Source organism: Asterias rubens, chromosome 4 (genome assembly GCF_902459465.1).
Source record: "Asterias rubens chromosome 4, eAstRub1.3, whole genome shotgun sequence".
NCBI lineage: Eukaryota > Metazoa > Echinodermata > Asteroidea > Forcipulatida > Asteriidae > Asterias > Asterias rubens.
The window spans coordinates 21,834,305-21,853,247 of record NC_047065.1 but is presented as its reverse complement, the minus strand read 5'-3'; the positions used below and the strand labels follow the sequence as shown (position 1 = coordinate 21,853,247).

The 18,943-nt window shown below is 38.5% G+C and overlaps 1 protein-coding gene across 1 annotated transcript; it reads right to left on the bottom strand.

Moving 5' to 3' along the window:
• Positions 1-720: 720 nt before the first annotated feature.
• On the bottom strand, positions 721-17,713 carry LOC117289309 (nose resistant to fluoxetine protein 6-like). The gene is made up of 16 exons (XM_033770378.1): positions 17,592-17,713; positions 16,699-16,978; positions 15,605-15,759; positions 14,541-14,664; positions 14,006-14,117; positions 11,303-11,526; positions 10,234-10,407; positions 9,549-9,645; positions 8,670-8,762; positions 7,345-7,513; positions 6,187-6,266; positions 5,098-5,211; positions 4,368-4,500; positions 2,914-3,097; positions 1,683-1,825; positions 721-1,231 (listed from the first exon to the last, which is right to left on the bottom strand). The coding sequence occupies exons 2-16, from the start codon at positions 16,943-16,945 to the stop codon at positions 983-985; spliced, it is 2,298 nt and encodes a 765-aa protein (XP_033626269.1). The 5' UTR covers positions 16,946-16,978; positions 17,592-17,713; the 3' UTR covers positions 721-982.
• Positions 17,714-18,943: the final 1,230 nt, after the last annotated feature.

Below are 18,943 nucleotides of genomic sequence, written 5' to 3'. Positions count from 1 at the left end.
TGTCCTTAAGGATGAAGCATAACCCTAAAGTCGATTTCAATTATAATCTATAGATATTCAACATTTTTTTTATCCAATATAAAAAAAAATCATTGTTTTAACAATTTAATAAATAATTTATAATATAAAACATTCTAAGTAAAATTTTGAGCTATAAAGATATACAAGACTACAAAAATACTTGTTTTGTTTGTTGAAAATGAGCAACACTTATTATTATTTTGTTACATGACAACTTATTCAACACTATTTATCGATTTGAGCTTGTGTTTTCACACTTAATTTAAGTGTTGATTTTTTTTTTTTTTAAGAATGTAAAATATCGGTGCCCAATTAAAGAATTGTGCTAAGGAAGCAGGGAATTCCATGCTTACGTCAAGCGTTTTTCATGGGTTAGCAGGGAATTTTAGCGTCTGTACTTGTGGGTTCGAATCCCGGTCACTTGTGTCCTTGAGCAAGACAATTATAACCCATGAAGCTTCTCTTTACACCCAGGGGTAAATGGGTACCTATGAGGGCAGAGATGGTTCTTGTGATTGGTTAGCTAAGTGCGCTACATATTTGGTTCTTGTGATTGGTTAGCTTAGTGCGCTACATATTTGGTTCTTGTGATAGGTTAGCTTAGTGCGCTACATATTTGGTTCTTGTGCTTGGTTAGCTTAGTGCGCTACATATTTGGCAGCGCAGACTGTATACATTGTACTCCCCAGGGAGCTGAGATGGTTTAAGGAATGATTTTAGGCCCAGTGACCAGGGGTACTTATGTTGGAAGCGCTTTGAGACGCCCTTCAGGTGTATACAGCTATATAAAAACAGATTGTTATAACTCCATGAGCTAGGCATTCTATGTTTACCCAGCTAGCTTAGAAATCCGGGCGTGCATACAAGTGGAGAATGGTGATTGTAAGCGCTGAATTCGGCAGTAAGCAGAGCCATGAAATTGGGCCCAGGTAAACCATATTACTACGACAAAAGTCCTTTATTAATTACAATTAATAGCTATGTTCTTATCTGAAGGACTGTTAGTTACCACCTGTTGGTCTCCATTTACTACCATCGTTGTAACGATTCCATTCTCCTTGGCCGCATCACTTCCTTTCAGCGTCTTGGTTCTCTTCTTCGGAGTTGGAAGAATGAGTTTTTCCAAGTTTGCAAATGGGTACTCGATAGCGAGGGCAAAGAAGAGAGCCACAAAATACGACACGGAAACCACTCCAGCAAAGTAGAAAGCCTGTGAAGATAAAGGGATAATCATATATAATAGGGCGTCATGGCCGATGGTTTATTTAGAACATCAAATTTAAGTTCTGGTGGTTGTGTTGGTTCGAATCTCGATAATGTAACCTGTGTCCTTGAGCAAGATGCTTTACTTTAGTTGCTTCTCTTCGCCCAGGAGTACAACTGGGTACCTGTTTTGTAAGTAAATTATGCCATTGTGAACAGTCCTGAGCAACACAATTTGTTCACCAAGCAGGTAGTCGCGACTTTTTCTATAGTGGTTGTGGCGGCACGATTTTAACAAACAAGTACATGTAGTTGAAAAACAGTAGTTGCGACTCGACTAAGCATTCAATAGTCGCGACTTCGACACTGGTCGCACTAGTCGCCCCGGCCTTATCATCAATGCATTTGTTATATTATGAACAAAGTTTCACTACGATGAAAGAGAAAGCGTCACTTACGGTCAGGTAGACTGAGAAATGATAAGTAGTTGCGAAATTGGAGTAGAAGTTCTCGATTACTATTGGGTGGACCATATAGGCTGCGAATGTGATACGGCCAAGAGGTACCCACAAACTCCAAGATAGGAACTTGTTTATCCAACCTGACGAAAAGATTTAATAAAAAAATGAATAAATAAATAATTTACATTTCTTCAGTGGCCTTGTGGAAGTGTCGTGGTCGACTGGTTAAAGGCAGTGGACACTATTGGTAGATACTCAAAATAACGATTGGCATAAAACCTTTCTTGGTGACGAGTTATGGGAAGAGGTTGATGGTATAAAACATTGTGAGAAACGGCTCCCTCTGTAGTGCCATAGTTTTCGAGAAAGAAGTAAATTTCCCTGAATTTGATTTCGAGACTTCAGATTTAGAACTTGCGGTCTCGAAATCAACCATCTAAACGCACACAACTTTGTGTGGCAAGGGTAATTTTTCTTTCATTATAATCTCGCAACTTCGATGACGGATTGAGCTAAAATTTTCACAGGTTTGTTATTTTACGCATATGTTTAGATACATCAACTGTGAAGGCTAGTCTTTGACAATTACCAATAGTGTCCACTGCCTTTAAGAGCACCGAACTCAAACTCTGGTGTTTCGGATTAATAGCAGAGTGTGGGTTTGAGTCCCAGGTTATGACAGCCACTTAACCATTGCTCCGCCAAAGTAACTGCCCTTGATCAGCTGCAACCGCTTTAATGAAACGCTAGGATTAATCCTATCTCGACTTAGGTTGACTATTACCAGTCTTTACTTAGGATTAATCTTTAGGTTTACATGTTACAGTGCAAGGCTGGGACTCGTCCTAAGTCCTAAGATTAATCCCAAGTTATATAGTAAAGGTTTGTTCAAACACCATGTAATGATAATCTCTAAATTGATTGGGGTGGTTCAGAAAAGAACCATTGGTTTGAACGCGACGTATCAATATATGCTCTGATTCTCTTCTGGAAATAAGACGATTTATATATTTTTTTTCTCTAGAAGACGATCAAAGCATACTGATCTAAATGGCGAGTTGAAACCACTGGTTCTTTTAAGAACCACCCCAACTCATTTAGATATTATCATTACACGGAGTTACCACAAACCTTTACCATAATATTGTATTTCCACCATGCAAAGTTTCCACTCCTACTAATCCTAAGTTAGGAAAGAATTTGGTGAAATCCACATCTGAACTCTTACCTCCGTAGCCATACTTGCATGCGTAGACCACCCATGCTAATGCCACAGCCCACACAAATCTACTGACTGCAGCATAGATGACCGTTGCAGTTTTAGTCATCGGTGTCTTGTAGCTGGGATACAATCCATACACTACACCAATTCCCATACCGGCTGCCGCCAGCCACCCAAGTAGGGCGAGAAACTGAACAAAGAGAAAATGAGTGTGACTGATTAGTTTTGGAGATCAGCTGAAAGACTAAGTAAAAAAAAACTCCTCATGCCACATTAAAACAAAAATTGTTGTTCGTCCTTTTTTTTTTGCGGATGTTTTTTTTTTCGGATTGGGGAGGGAGTTTTTTTTTATATATTTTTTTTAAAAGTTTGTTGACATGCTAAATATGAAACCAAAAATAAATAAATCATCACAATCACTATAATATGTTTGTGTGTTTTTTAGGTTTTCAATAGTTTTGTCAAACAAATTTAACTCCTAGATGACATTTTCTGTAAACTTTTTCAAACAACTAAGCACAGTGTAGCCCAAAATTATTTAAAGAATTGTTCTTGCTTTGCCAACATGAATAAAAACCTTCTTTTAACATCTTATCAAACCTGTACATTTAAAAAAAAAAAAAATTTGCTAAAAAAATCTGAGCAGTAAAAGTATAAAGAGATATCCAGACATGGGAAAAAAGAAAAAAAAAAGAAAAAAGGGGGGGGTCGGGGGTTTTTGAATGTTCGGGCGGGGACGATCAGCAATTTTTTTTATTTATGTGGCCTTATCATGGTGGGAGTATAATCAGGTGACGTTTGCGCTCAGAACAAACACTACTCAAAAAAGAGATTTTGACATGGTGTTACCGCTTATGTAAGAAGTTAATACCATTGAATCTGTCTTCGCAGAACTAGGTCATTAGTGCAATTTGTATGGATTTCATCAGACTGCCTAAAATTGTCTATTTTAAGGCTCCTGGGGTCGATTTCACAAAGAGTTATGACTAGTCCTAACTAGGAGATATGAAAAACTTAAGGATAGTCCTAAGTTAGGACGAGATAAAACTAGTCTTAACTCTTTGTGAAATCGACCCCTGATAAATGGGGTTTAGTGATCCAGAGTGGTCTTCGAAGCATTTGTTTGGCAAAAGAAACACTATTTGTCTAAGTAAGAAATTTTTTCATTTTGAGAATACATTTTTCTTCTTTGAATTTATACATGTTTTTCATTTAATGACCTGGGAAGGAGAGGGGAGGGAGCAATTCTTAGTTTGCAAATTAAATTTTCTTTTTAAATACACTTTGGATAAGTTGAACAAACTGCTTTGGAAAAAGATCTCTGCTCTGATACTTAAAAGGATGTTTTTTTTACAACTACTTTGTGGAAATTTTACGTACAAAACACAAAACAAAGCAAAACAAATCCAACACAACAAACAAACACCCCAACAAACAAACAGCTGTAACCAAACTCTTACCGGTGACATTTTGACCTTGCGTTTGCCGGTTCGGTACATAATGTAGCCCAGACCAATCCCAACCAGGTAGGGTGCGATACGACAGTACGGCTTGCCGTATACATAGTCAGTGTAGCTTTTACCATCCACAGGCCTGGTGGAAAACAGAAACGGAAAAAAACACATATAATTTAGAATTATGACAACATTTGGGAAAGGATGAAGCCATGTGAAGTGCTCTGCGCTTTACAGAAACTGAAACGGGAGCATAATAAAAAATACTAAAGCGCTTTATACTTAATGGTAGTGGACACGTTTGGTAATTTCTCAAAATAATTATCAGCATAAAACCTTACTTGGTAACGAGTAATGGTGAGAGGAATTGATGGTATAAAACATTGTGAGAAACGGCTCCCTCTGAAGTGACATAGTTTTCAAGTAAGAAGTAATTTTTACACGAATTTGATTTCGAGACTCGGAATCAAGCATCTGAAAGCACACAACTTCATGTGACCAGGGTGTTTTTTCTTTCATTATTACCTCGCAACTTGACCAATTGAGCTCAAATTTTCACAGATTTGTTATTTTATGCATGTGTTGAGATACACCAAGTGAAAAAACTACAATTACCAATAGTGTCCAGTGTCTTTAACAGTATTACAGAAATCCAAAAACAGAATTTGAATTTCCACGTTGTATAACTTCCCATTCAGTCCAAAAGCATGACACAATTTAGCTGGAGACTACTTACAGCAGAAGGCCCAGCAGATTGAGGGTGAAGTCATTTTCCGCAACGATCCAGCCGCTAGTTATCATGGAAGCTAAGAGAGTTGCAATCAGAGAGAGCCATCCAAACACTGGATAACTGTAGGGGGTTGGACGAGGGGTTGAAATGTCAATAATTAAACAGGGCATCAACTTGACTCAGTAGTTTCTGTCTCCTGGGGAAGCGTAAAGGCTGAGCGGTTAAGAGCACCGAACTCAAGCTCTGCTGCACAGTTAGTCTTGGTTCAGGACTCTCCTGGATTTGTAACAAGAAAGCGCGCTATCACCCCCAACGCGCTATCAACCACGAACCGCTATCACAGGAGAGTCTTGGAACATTCGTTAAATCTCCCCCCAAAATCGGGGGGAAACATAATGCGCATGCGTAGGTTTCCCGCAGAGCCCGCCCCTTTTTTGGGGGGGGGAGATTTAACGAATGTGCCAAGACTCTCCTGTGATAGCGGTTCTCGGGTGATAGCGGTTAGTGGTTGATAGCGCGTTGGGGGTGATAGCGCGCCCTGTTGTGACAAATCCAGGAGAGTCTTGAACCAAGACTACTGCACAGTATGTGATCAGCAGAGTGTGGGTTTGAGTCCCAGTCGTGACATTTGCGTCCGTAAAGCCATTGGACACTTTCGGAACAGAAAAAAAAATATGAAACCAAGAATAAAGAAATCATCACAATCACTATAAAACAGAGGGTTTGTGTGTTTATGATGTTTTCAATAGTTTGGTCAAACAAATTTAACTCCTAGATGACATTTTCTGTAAACTTTTTCATACAACTAAGCACAGTGTAGCCCAAGTAAATTTTTTGAAAAATTTTTCTTGCTTTGCCAACATGAATAAAACCTTCTTTAATCATCTTTTCAAACCTGTTCATTTTGAACAAAATATTACCTGAAAAGGTTGTTTTTTTATGATTAAAAAAAATAAAATAAAAAATAAGGTTTGGGGGTTTTGAACAGTCTGGCGGGGACGATCAACAATTTTTTATTTTTATGTGGCCTTATAATAGTGGTATTAGTTATGCACAAAACCTAAATGAAAGATGACAAAAAGACAACAAACTTACTAGTACAATGGAGCCATCAGAAGAGGACTAATGATGAAGAACTGCATATCATTGGCCAGGTACCATGTCCAGGCAATACACTGTCAAAACACACATGTATACACATAAAAGGTAAAATGCAACATTTCAAGTTTTATATTAAAGCCATTACACACTTTTGGTACAGAAAAAAAAAAATTAAAGTTCACAGATTTACAAATAATTTACAGCGGTTACAGAAGGTAATGGTGAACGACTGATCTTGAAATATTATTCCATAAAATGCTTTACTTTTTGAGTAAACATTAAAACAATATCAATTCTCGATAGCGAGAATTACGGATTTATTTTAAACACATGTCATGACACGGTGAAACGTGGGGAAACAAGGGTGGGTTTTCCCATTATTTTCTCCCGACTCCAATGACCGATTGAGCCTAAATTTTTACAGGTTTGTTTTTTATTTCATATAAAAGTTGTGATACACGAAGTGTGGGCCTTTGGACAATACTGTTTACCGAAGGTGTCCAATGGCTTTAGAGGCAGGCCCGGGTTGTAGCTAGAAATCGAAGTGTCAATCATTCTCCTGGGACAGGCTTGGAAAGTCGTTTGGGGATAAATTTTAAATACAGAAAAGAATAACCAGGTTTTTGTTTAAAGGGAAGGTGCACTATTGGTTATTGTCAAAGACCAGTGTTCTCACTTGGTGTATCTCAACATATGCATAAAATAACAAACCTGTGAACATTTTAGCTCAATTGGTCATCGGAGTAATAACAATCTCTAAATGAGTTGGGGTGGTTCTGAAAAGAACCGTTGGATTAACTCGACGTTTCGATCAGTATGCTCTGATCGTCTTCTGGAGAATGCTCTGATCGTCTTCTGGAGATAAGATACAGTGCCTTATTTAATTTTTCATAACATTATTTGTTTCTGGTCATGCTGGTTGTGAAGCCAGGGACTCTCAAAACATAAATATCAACAATTATTTATGGAAAGGAGAAATACGATGGAACACAAAAACAATAATAATTCATAATTAACCATTCTTATATAGTGCACAACACATGTAGTAGTAAAACATGTCCCTAAGTGCTCTTTAGAGTAAAACCCAACAGAATACAAAGATAAGATGTAGTGGGTACTTCCTCATGAATTTAATATATGTGAAGATCTTACCTCGGAACCAAAAGACGTTGGCCAGAAATTGCTGATGTACAGCAGGCTGCTCCACCAGTATTTAGGACAAAACGGTCTCTGGGTGCCAACCTGCCATATGGGACCCTCACCAAAGAATTGAGGTATATACATGTAGATGAGGATTGTGAAAGCAAACAGGGGGGTCAACCTGCAAGATAAAGAAAAAATTAGGATTTATTTACCTTACAAAAAATCAATTGGCTCCTAATTAAAGCCATTGGACACTTTCGGAACAGAATTTTTTTTTGAAGTGCACAGATTTACACCTAACTTACCGGGTTTACAGAAGGTAATGGTGAAAGACTTCTATTGAAATATTATTCCATGAAATGCTTTACTTTTTGGGGAAAACATTAAAACAATTATCAATTCTCGACAACGAGAATTACGGATTATAGTAAACACTTGTCATGACACGGCGAAACGTGTGGAAACAAGGGTGGGTTTTCATGTTATTTTCTCCCGACTCAGATGACCGCTTGAGTCTAAATTTTCACAGGTTTGTTATCTTATGTATAAGTTGTGATACACGAAGTGTGGGCCCTTGGACAATACTGATTACCAAAAGTGTTCAATGGCTTTAAAAAGTGTTAAAGTGAGATGGGTTTGATACCATTTTTAGATCAAGTTTTTGGCCGTGACAGGAATCCCTAACCACAATGTGAATGAAGATGTACGTAATATAATTTACCTAGAAGTTTCAGCTTCATTAGTCGTCAAGTTTTTGAGGGGAAAAAAAAAAGTGAAAATCACAGAGCAATGTGTTCAGGAGAGTCATGTAAATCCTATGTGTACATGCTAAAATAATTTTTGTAAGATGGTTTTACTATATAGAAAGGTTTGCAGTAACACCATGTAATGACTATCTCTAATGAGTTGGGGTGGTTCTGAAAAGAACCGTTGGTTTTAACTTGACGTTTCGATCAGCATCTTTCACCAGAAGACGATCAGAGCATACTGATCGAAATGTCGAGTTGAAACCAACCGTTCTTTTCAGAACCACCCCAACTCATTAGAGATAGTCATTACATGGTGTTACCGCAAACCTTTCTTTACCGTATTTCCACCACCATGCAAAGTTTCAAATCCTACTTATGGTTTTACTCATTCATCAGGGGATGAAACAATTTTTTTTGCTTTTCTAATTATGGCAAACAAGTCAAACAGTTCTACTTGACTGTGAAGTGATAATCCACACTCCACTGTACTGCAAAGTGAAAATGGGTGCAGTGTGAAAACATTAGGCTAGCAGAAAAACCGACTTGTGTCTCTTTTCAGCTGTTATCTGCTTCTTGAATGCGTACCTCCAGTATCGATGGAAGTAGAATAAAGCCCATCTCTTAACAGTCTTCAATTCCTCAAAACGGGGAAATGTGAGGTAGGAAAGTAGAAAGCCACTGTAATGAAACAAGTAAACACAATCAATACCCCATAGAAAATGAAAAAGGTATCCAGCCGAAATCCCTCTGGGATCCCAGTTTAGGTAACTTCGGAAGTAGTTAGATAAGGGGCATTTCTTGGCTGTCTTGAACTCCTCAAAACGAGAAAATGTAATATAAGACGGGAGAAACCCATCGTTAATAAATAATATGTACCGGTAAACACAATCAATACCCCATAGAAAATAAAAACGTATCATTCATAAATACCTCAGACAGTTTCGCTATTCCTATTGGTGGAGAGCGCGTTACGTGGGTGTGTATAAACCTTTGTTTATGACCTGTAAAGTGTTAATTCATGGGCGTGACACGCGACCTTGCGACTGTTCTTATAAGACAGTTTCTTATTCCTATTGGTCGAGAGCAACGGCTGAAACAGTTGTGCTTTGATGTTCGATCGAGGCAAAGTCTGCCTCGATTGGCGTCCCAAAAGGGGTAGGCGGAGTCACCCCCCAAACAATTGTATATATTTTTTAAACATATAAATTGTAACAAATAATTACTCCAAAAATTATTTTATTGTTCATTAACATACTCTAATATTTGAAGAAAAACAAATTCTATTTCCAGGTGACTTTAAGTTATGTGGATCTTGAGAAACAGCTCTCTGTTCATATCTCTAAAATGTTTTGCAGCGAAAGTTAGACATTTGTAAACTCAACACTAAACACTAAACACTGAGAAAGTAACTTTTGAGGAAGTTCCCCTTCTACTTTGAACCGAACAATTAACAACCAAAATTACCTAAGAAAGAAGAAAGAATCCACAGAGTAGAATGCATTAGCAACAGCTTGAAATCCAAAGTGCGTTTGAAGCCAAGCAAACAATGCTACTGTATTATCTGTAAACAAAAATAAATCCACACACTTTTCTTACTAATGTAGTAATATAGAGTTTTAGCAAGAACTATACTCAAAAATCATATCAAATCCTATGACTGTACTCTGGTTATTAGTCAGTATAAAACGTTGTGAGAAACGGCTCCCTCGGATAAAGTAACATAGTTTTTGAGAAGCAGGTAATTTCTCACTTAAATAACAAAAGACTTCAGCTGAAGCCATTTATTATTATTCATCTGAAAGCACACTCAGGGTTTTTTTTTTTTTCGTTCACTTGCAACTTCGATGACCAAGAGTCCAAATTTTCACAGGTTTGTTATTTTATGCATTATATGTTGGGACACACCTAGTGAGAATAGACCTTAAATGCATTGACGTCATCCAGCGTCAATCTTAGAGGTGACGAAACAATTGAAACGTACAGATTTGTACGCACGGCGCACAGGGTTGGCCAATGAACAACCTCCCTTTGACCTCTAGGTGAGGGCGCCCTACTGAAATGAAGTCATGTGCATAAGGTCTATACTGATCTTTAACAATTACCAAAGTTGTCTAGGCGGCCTTAAATGTTTAAGAGCCTTATTTCTCACCAGTGATCTGAGTGGAAAATCCAAAGATGACCGTGTGACCGAGCATGACCCAGAACATGCTGATAACTCTAATACCATTGATGGACCCAACGCTTGCGTCTCCTTGCTTTGTGTCCATGAGCTTGCTCAGGTTACGGTTGAATGCAAAACACAGGAGGAGTCTGGCTGCCAGACCTGGATTAAAAAAAATGAAGATTTGCGGAAACTGTGTATGTGGGGGCAACAAGAACACATACAAGCCTGCCGTCAATTTCACAAAGAGTTAGGACTGGTCTTATCTCGAGTTATGATGAGTAACTCTTCCTAACTTAGGATTAATCTTAAGGTCTGCATCCTAAGTCCTCAGATTAGTCTTAAGTTAGGAAGAGTTTGGTGAAGTCGACGGCTGGAAGGCTTCTTTACAAAAAGCTTAAAGCAAAAGGCCTGAAAACTAAGGGTTGAAGACTTGATTAGTGTTCTGACATTCTAAATTCAACAGGAAGGTTAATTTCTACAGGAAGTGTCTTTTGGACTAGAACAAATTCAACAGCAATGCCATATTCTTGTATTCAGGAGTCATTGGTTTCAACTCAGTGTTTTGATCAGTATGCTCTGATTGTCTTCTTACTTATTTTTTTTATATTATTTTTTCTCCAGAAGACGATCAGAGCATACTGATCAAAACGTTGAGTTGAAACCAACGGTTCTTTTCAGAATCACCACCAACTCTATTAAGAGATTAAGAGTCATTACATGGTGTTACCGCAAACCTTTCCAGACCGTATTTCCACCATGCACAGTTTCAAATCCTACTATTCAGGAGTCATTGCTTTGCTTTAAAAAAACAGCCTTCTGTTACTTGAAAAAAAGTACTTTAGTTCAACCATGAACAGATGTTCCTTGCTCTATTGGTTCAGTACCGTTTATTTGTTGTGTTTGTAACATGGTGTTCTGCCTTTTCGGGGTGTCGTGGCCGAGCAGATAAGAGCACCGAACTCAAGCTCTGATGCTTCTGTTCAGCAGAGTGTGGGTTTCGAATCCCAGTCGTGACACTCGTGTCCCTGAGCAAAAAAAAAAAAAAAATACCCACTTTGTTTACTCTGCGTCTGGACATCCTGAATGACAGTTCCGGCATCATTAATCAACAGTTCATCGTCGTCTTCATCATCATCATCGTTCAGAATCCTCCAGGGTCTTGAGAAGTCTCTCTTGCTGATGAGGCGTTGCCTCGACGGAGTCCTGGCCTGCCATTGGAGATACTCATCGTAGAGGGCGCCAGTTACCATGAGCGTCGCGATGAGACAGCAGAAAGTTCTAAAGCAATCGAGAGAGGAAATCATAATAAAAGTAACTTCACGCAGGAATGGTTCACTTTCTGTGAGTGAACTGGATAAGAGCAGTTCAAACAATAAAAGATGAATTGCAATAGGGGCCATCGAAACCCTATTTGATGAATTGTCCATGCGTGAAGAGCTACCATTGGCTAAAAACCACACCCACGGTTAATACATCAAAGATGGCGGTCGAAGACACGTTTCGCAACCCCTAATGTGCAATGCAAGGCATTTGTATTTGAAGAAACAGGATGAGAATGTCCTTAAGTTCATCTTGCAAACCGGCAGTTCTAACTCTATACAGGGCTGGATACTGACCTCTGACCTCTGACCTCTGTTGCCCTGGCCTTGGTGCCCCTTCAAAAGTTCCTATAGACTTTCCAATGGAAGAGTCCTTTGCAAAATGGTCATGCCCTCACAAAAATGAAGCTCCAGGTCCACATACAGTCTATCACTTTTGTTAATTTTCATTCTTCACCAATTAAAAGACTTTGGACACTATTGGTTATTGTCAAAGACCAGTATTCTCACTTGATGTATCTCAACAAATGCATCAAATAACAAACCTGTGAAAATTTGAGCTCAGTAATGGTAGTAGAAGTTGCCAGATAATAATGACAGAAAAACACCCGTGTCACACGAAGTTGTGTGCTTTCAGATGCTTGATTTTGAGACCTCAAATTCTAAATCTGAGGTCTTGAAATCAAATCCGTGGAAAATTTCTTCTTTCTTGAAAACTATGTCACTTCATAGGGAGCCGTTTCTCACAATGTTTTATACTACAGTGTCCACTGCCTTTATGAAAAAAAACTCTTGCTAAACAACCCAGACAAAGGTGCTAAGAAATATCTTTTCCAAAGTTATTTGCTGCCCAACACCAGTGCAGCAGGTCACGTGGCTAAGCTCCAGTGAACTTTGCAATGGCGCAATGTTTTTCATGCAAAAGGTTTTCAAGGTCAAACTCAGTTTTACGATCTACTCATATTTAAAGAGTGAAATCTTTATAAAAAGTAGGAAAAAATGTGCATTTTGGGGTTAAAATCCAACATTCATGTGTACTGCGACTGTGCTTTTAAACTTGGTAAAGCCGAGAGCCCCCTTCCCCAAAAATACACCTTAGAACAAAACAACAGCAGTAGTAGGAAATTTCAACAACAACAGCAACAACAAATAACAATGTATATTTGGTTTGCGGTAACACCATGTGTGTATCTACTTGCCAGGTAAAGTTTGTTCTTAGAGAACTGTCTTGCTTTATTCTACTGCCGCGGAGTAGATAATCGGAGGTTCGGGAGACTTCTCAGTTCTGAAAAGAACTGTCCCGCTTTTTAACTAGTACCAGGGCGGATGGTATAGAAAATAGACTGGACTACTACTTTAGCTTCTAGGATCGTAATTAACTGTACTGTCGCGGAGTCAGTTCTGAATTGGTCTCAACATTTCGACTAGCTTGCTCTAGTCATCGTCATGGTGTTACCGCAAACCAAATGTACATTGATACCTCACCATGCAATGCCTCAAATCCTATAAACAAATAACAAAACAACAAGCACACACCTCCAAGAAACAAACAATCAAATTTAAAACAAAGAAAATAGACCATCGTTATAATTTCTCCCATTGATATCAATGCTACCAAACCGAGGCTGGAAGAACGAAATAGTCTGGTTCCTAATTGCAAAATAATTATTAGCATGCACTATTGTTATTCGGTATGTCAGGAACATGACCAAGATGGAGGTAGCATGATAAAGGTCCAGTTAAAAAGATCCATGACTAATAGAGACACGATCTAGTCAGGTGGTAAACAGACCATTGTCAAGCAGACAACGCTTGGCTTCAACAATTGCATGTACTCATGACGCAATCATTGTTTTTTCTAACCCAGCATATCTGATAAGATAAGAACTGTTTACTCTTTCTTGAATAACTGTCATGTGATGTTATACCCACATGATCTACTATGTAGTAGTGACCTGTGATAACGACGGGCTTAATGAGAGATAAACTTCATGACACAGATATACGAGAAAGGATGCTCTCTTGTTATCAGCAAAAAGTTTAATTAAACCAGGAGCTTATAACATGTATATTTATAGACGGCCAAACAGTTACAAAAGAGGTGATAACATCAATCCACTGGGTAAAAGTACAACAATCAGATTATCAACTTTTACTCCCCTAAAGCAAAACAACAGCATTTATATATGATATGGAAAGGTTTGCGGTAACACCATGTAATGACTATCTCTAATGAGTTGGGGTGGTTCTGAAAAGAACCAGTGGAGAGTTGAAACCAACGGTTCTTTTCAGAACCACCCCAACTCATTAGAGATAGTCATTACATGGTGTTACCGCAAACCTTTCTTTATCGTATTTCCACCATGCAAAGTTTCAAATCCTACTTAGTATTTATATGAACGTCAACAAAAACACAGTAGAACAATGAATGAACTCACACCGCACAGATAAACCCAGCACTATAAGGTATTGGTGGATTTTTGGTGCACACGGCATAATCTTCTTGCAGCGCCTCTGTGGTTATTATCCCGTCCAAAACCTTCATTGCATCTTAGAAGATAAAAAAATGGAGAAGAAAAAAAAAAGAAAAAAATTACAAAAAATAATAATTTGGTTTGTATTCAAGTAATGAAACCACAAGGGGAAACTGACTAGGTACGTGTACATGTAGACCTGGGTTGAACATAGCCTTGCTCAAGGCAGTCACATTATTCGCTCGCTGTAAACCCCCCCCCCCCCCCCCCGTATACTTTCGTCTGTCCTTTTGTCTGCATGTCGTGTCTGTCTGTTTTTTTTGTCTCTTTGTCTGTCTGGCTGATTTTTACAAGCTTCTGCTCATAAAAACGGACCCATACTTTACTGTTACGTAATGATATTGTTGCTTTATTCCGTAATACATGTAATTGTAGATTTTGTTCATGGCAGTATGGAAGTAAATGTTTATTCGAATTGAACTGAATTGAATTGACTTACCTAATATATCCTTCAGCACAACATGGATATCATACTCAGAACAGTTGGTCGGAGGACATATACCCCATCGGATGGCAATTTGATTGAACGCACCGGCAGCAGAATTAGCGGTGACAGAAGAGGACTAACAAGACAGGTCAAAAGAAAAATAAAGATCAAGTGCTGTTCAAAGCTTTGCATGGTGTGGAGAATAAGAAGTAACTAAACTATAATACTTAAAGGCACTGGACACTGTTGGTCGTTTCTCAAAGTAATTGTTAGCCTAAAAACTAACTTGTTAGCGATCATTGGAGAGATGTTAATAGTATAAAACATTGTAAGAAACGACTCCCTCTGAAGTAATGTCGTTTTCAAGAAAGAAGTTATTTCTCACTAAAATATTTGAATTTGATTTCGTGACCTCAGAATTTGATTTTTGAGGTCTCAAATTCATGCATCTGAAAGCACACAACTTCTTGTGGCAAGGTATTTTTTTCTTCCATTATTATCTCGCAACTTCGACGACCAATTGAGTTCAAATTTGCACAGGTTTGTTATTTTGTGCGTATGTTGAGATACACCAAGTGAGAAGACTGGTCTGACAATTACCGAAGGTGTTCATCTTTAACCAGCATGTACAACTAGTACAACCATGTGTATCTTCATGGAGGTGTGTTGGCTCTGAGAAGGGCCACTGTGGTCTGAAGACGAGCAGAATGGACTAAAATGTTGAGGCAACGACAGCTAAGAAACTCTCAGAGCCAACCCTGAACCCAAGTGTCCCAAAAGAGGTTTACACGTGGGCCCAATTTCATAGTGCTGCTCAACAGTGACCAATTTTTCGTGATGTCATTTGCTTTTTCGTGTGCTTACGAAGCAGCGGTATGAAATGGAAATTATGCATCACAGTTAGCGCAAAATTAGCTGCTAAGCAGCTCTATGAAAATGGGCCAAGGTGGTATACCCAGCAAGTTTATTCATTGTAGTTAATAAACTGAAATGAAATTTTCGGATGTTAGTCTTATTGTCAATCCCTACATCTGTATTAGTTTAAAACAATCGAACAGAGACCTCTAATAATTCACCTTATTGTTGTGATGCAACAACATGGTTGCATTCAAACTCATTTGAACAAGGCAGAAGTTAAATCCTTCAATGGCCATGCACTCATCGTAGTGGCCGAGCCATGCCCAGTTCATTTGTAGGAACCCAGCTGCTGGTTTCCCAAATGCATCCAAAGCTGAGGGAAAATGGAAACAAAGTTTAAGCTATCAATAAAAGTATACAATTTAAAGGCAGTGGACACTATTGGTAGTTACTCAAAATAATTATTAGCATTAAAACCTTTCTTGGTGACGAGTAATTGATGTTGATGGTATAAAACATTGTAAGAAACATAGTTTCATAGTTTTCGATAAAGAAGTAATTTTCCCCGAATTTGATTTTGAGACCTCAGATTTAGAACTTGAGGTCTCGAAATCAACATCTGAATGCACACCAACTTCATGTGACAAGGGTTTTTTTCTTTCATTATTATCTCGCAACTTTGATGACCGATTGAGCTCAAGTTTTCACAGGTTTGTTATTTTATGCATGTTGAGATACACCAACTGTGAAGGCTAGTCTTTGACAATTACAAATAGTGTCCACTGCCTTTAATTGGTAAAAAACTTTGAAGGAAATTACCTTATTAATTAATTATCTTTTTTGTTTATTAAATTTACTAATTTTGCATATATTCTAAGGGCACTGGACACTTTTTTACTCAAAATAATTATTATAATAAAACCTTTCTTGATTATGAGAAATGGGGAGAGGTTGATAGTATAAACACTGTGAGAAACAGCTCCCTCTGAATTTCCATAACTTGATTTGGAGACCTCAGATTTAGAATTTAGGGTCTCCAAATCAAGCATCTGAAAGCTGGGTGTTTTTTCTTTCATAGTTACTTGCCACTTCGACGATCGACTGAGCTCAAATTTTCACAGATTTGTATTTTATGCATATGCCCCCCCCCCTCAAAGTGCCGGCCCACATCACTGTTTTGCTGTACAAAATGTTTAAAAAGATTTTTCAATGCACGATATCATAAGAATTTGCATTGGGCACGTTAAAAGATTATTTTCAAAGAGGAAAATCACAAGTTCCAGTTGAGCTACAATGAATAATTTGTTCTCACCCATGACAGCGTCAGTTCCAAGAGTGTGTATGTCGCCAGAGAAGAGTCTTTTGAGCTCTGCAGAGCAGGCTGGGGATATTGTCTCGTTGTCAGCTCTCAATGCTGCAGGTAGTAGGGCCGGCGATCTTGACTTGTACAGTGATTTCAACAGAGGCATTTGGTCTGCATTTTTGTCGTCCGTCGCGTGAACTGTTGCTAGGAAGAGCGCAAAGCCCAGCAGCAGCAACAAACCTCTTTGCGTTTCCATTTTGGCAATTGTTGGCTTGATCTTATTGTAAACCTGTTATAAAGAAATCAAACAAGAAATACATTATAAATCTTTGAAAAGTGCACAAGTATATGGGCCTAAGGTGACGTCATGTCGTCATTGACGATTGTAGTTGACAAAGTGATGATCCTGTGAAATTGTCATATTATGAATACCATCACGGTATACTTTCTTTTGTATTTTGATATCAGATGTGCTGGGGCCAAGGATATGGAGTGAATTGGACCGATTTATGGGGCTAACGTAACGCGAGAATGGCCCACCATGGTAAATTTCAAGCGATCAATCAATTGAATAAACAATAAATAAGTCGTCCACTTAATAAATAAGTCGTCCACAAAAAATTTATATTTTTACGCAAGCAAATAAACCAAAATAAATATTCCCTTTTTTTTTGCACTGACAACACTTACTTTTCACAAATACATAACGTCAATTTCTCATCAACATCTCTGACTCATGAGACCATGGAGACCGATGTTAAAAGCGGAGCCATGATTAATGATTAACATAACACTAACACTAACAGTAACACAGTCAACAGCTCAACGAACAAGGTATGTCCACTATGGTCGTACACATGGCTCTCCTAATTAATTTGTCTTTGTTGTAATTGTATACCCACCGGCGACCGTCCATGGTCATTGCTGCTAGCTAATTTGATTTGATTTGTGATTTGATCATAGAATAAGGACAGACTCCAGTTTTTGACAGCTCTAGCTCTGCATGCATGCAGCAGACGAAGGGTGGAGGCTTGAGCCTTTTGGAAACGACTGTGACTTGGGTTCAGGCATGATTGTACAATCTCCTACCCAAACTACGAGCCCTATTTAAGCCTGAAACTCAGTGTTAGCTGTGGTTTCGAAAAGGGCTTTGGTCGGGCTCCCTCCTCCACGTTCCGTACAACAATGCATCCATAAGCGAAGTGGGGAATCATACGACTCGATTTTCCAGGGTTGGAAGACGCCGCCATGATCACGGAACGCATCGTTCTTTGGCCCTCGTGCCGCTCGCTCATCCCACAGCTAGCTGTACACTCTACAATTCAGGTTTTTTCTTTCAAGAAATGACCAGGACCCATAGAGCTGCTAAGCACAAAAATGTGCTTAGTATGAAATTTCGTCCTTGATAAAAACTCTATGATAAAAACAGGCCGGGCCTTACCAACCACGTGGAAATTCGGTTGGTAATTCTGTTTTTATCAAGGCAAAAATTTCATGCTAAAAGCAAGTTTTTTTTGTGCTAAGCAGCTCTATGAAATTGGGTCCGGGTGCGCGGTCCGTAAAGGGTGGTCAGCAACGTAACAGAGTCATCGAGGGCCGGGCAGCGCTGGGCGTACGGTCCCCGGCCGCAATTTTGTTCCTTTTTGTACATTATATAAACATTAGTGGCAAGGAACACAATAATAAAGAACAGGTTTTGGAAAACTCCAGATGTAATTGAAACAGTGGTTTATTTTAGATGAAACAAAGCAAAACTAAAATACAACAAGTTAGTAAGGCTATGGGGATCGTGAAGGCTATGGGGCATAAGAGCCGACGAAATAAAGTCTATATGTTTCATCTCTGTCCTTACTCTATGGTTAATTCATAAGCCATAAAAAAAGGCTCCCGCAAAATAAATGGGGAATGATGTTGTTCCATTCGCACGAAGGGAGTGGAAAAACGAATACAGAAACTTATTACAATATACTAAACTCTCTTAGTTCTTCAATCAAAAGAATGCATTTCAATTAAATGAAATTGTAAATTCAAGAACCGTTACAGTTAGAGACAGGACGAACACCGTTTCGTCGATTACACACAAATTCAACATATCCGTTACGGCACATAACTCTATGGAGACATTTTTATATTAAAACAATTTAAAGAAAACACAATGAATACCTCAACAAGTTGTAGGGACGGGCTTAACTAGCCAGAGGATTAGACTCAGTGAGAGACATCAAAAGGGATTTATACCAGCTGGAAATTAAAG

Coding starts and splice junctions, on each gene's coding strand:
- LOC117289309 (XM_033770378.1), bottom strand. CDS start 16,945: ATGGAAACGCAAAGAGGTTTGTTGCTGCTGCTGGGCTTTGCGCTCTTC. Junction 14,118..14,540: donor TGTGCTGAAGGATATATTAG/GTAAGTCAATTC, acceptor TTATCTTCTAAG/ATGCAATGAAGGTTTTGGAC. Junction 9,646..10,233: donor ATTTTCCACTCAGATCACTG/GTGAGAAATAAG, acceptor TTTTGTTTACAG/ATAATACAGTAGCATTGTTT.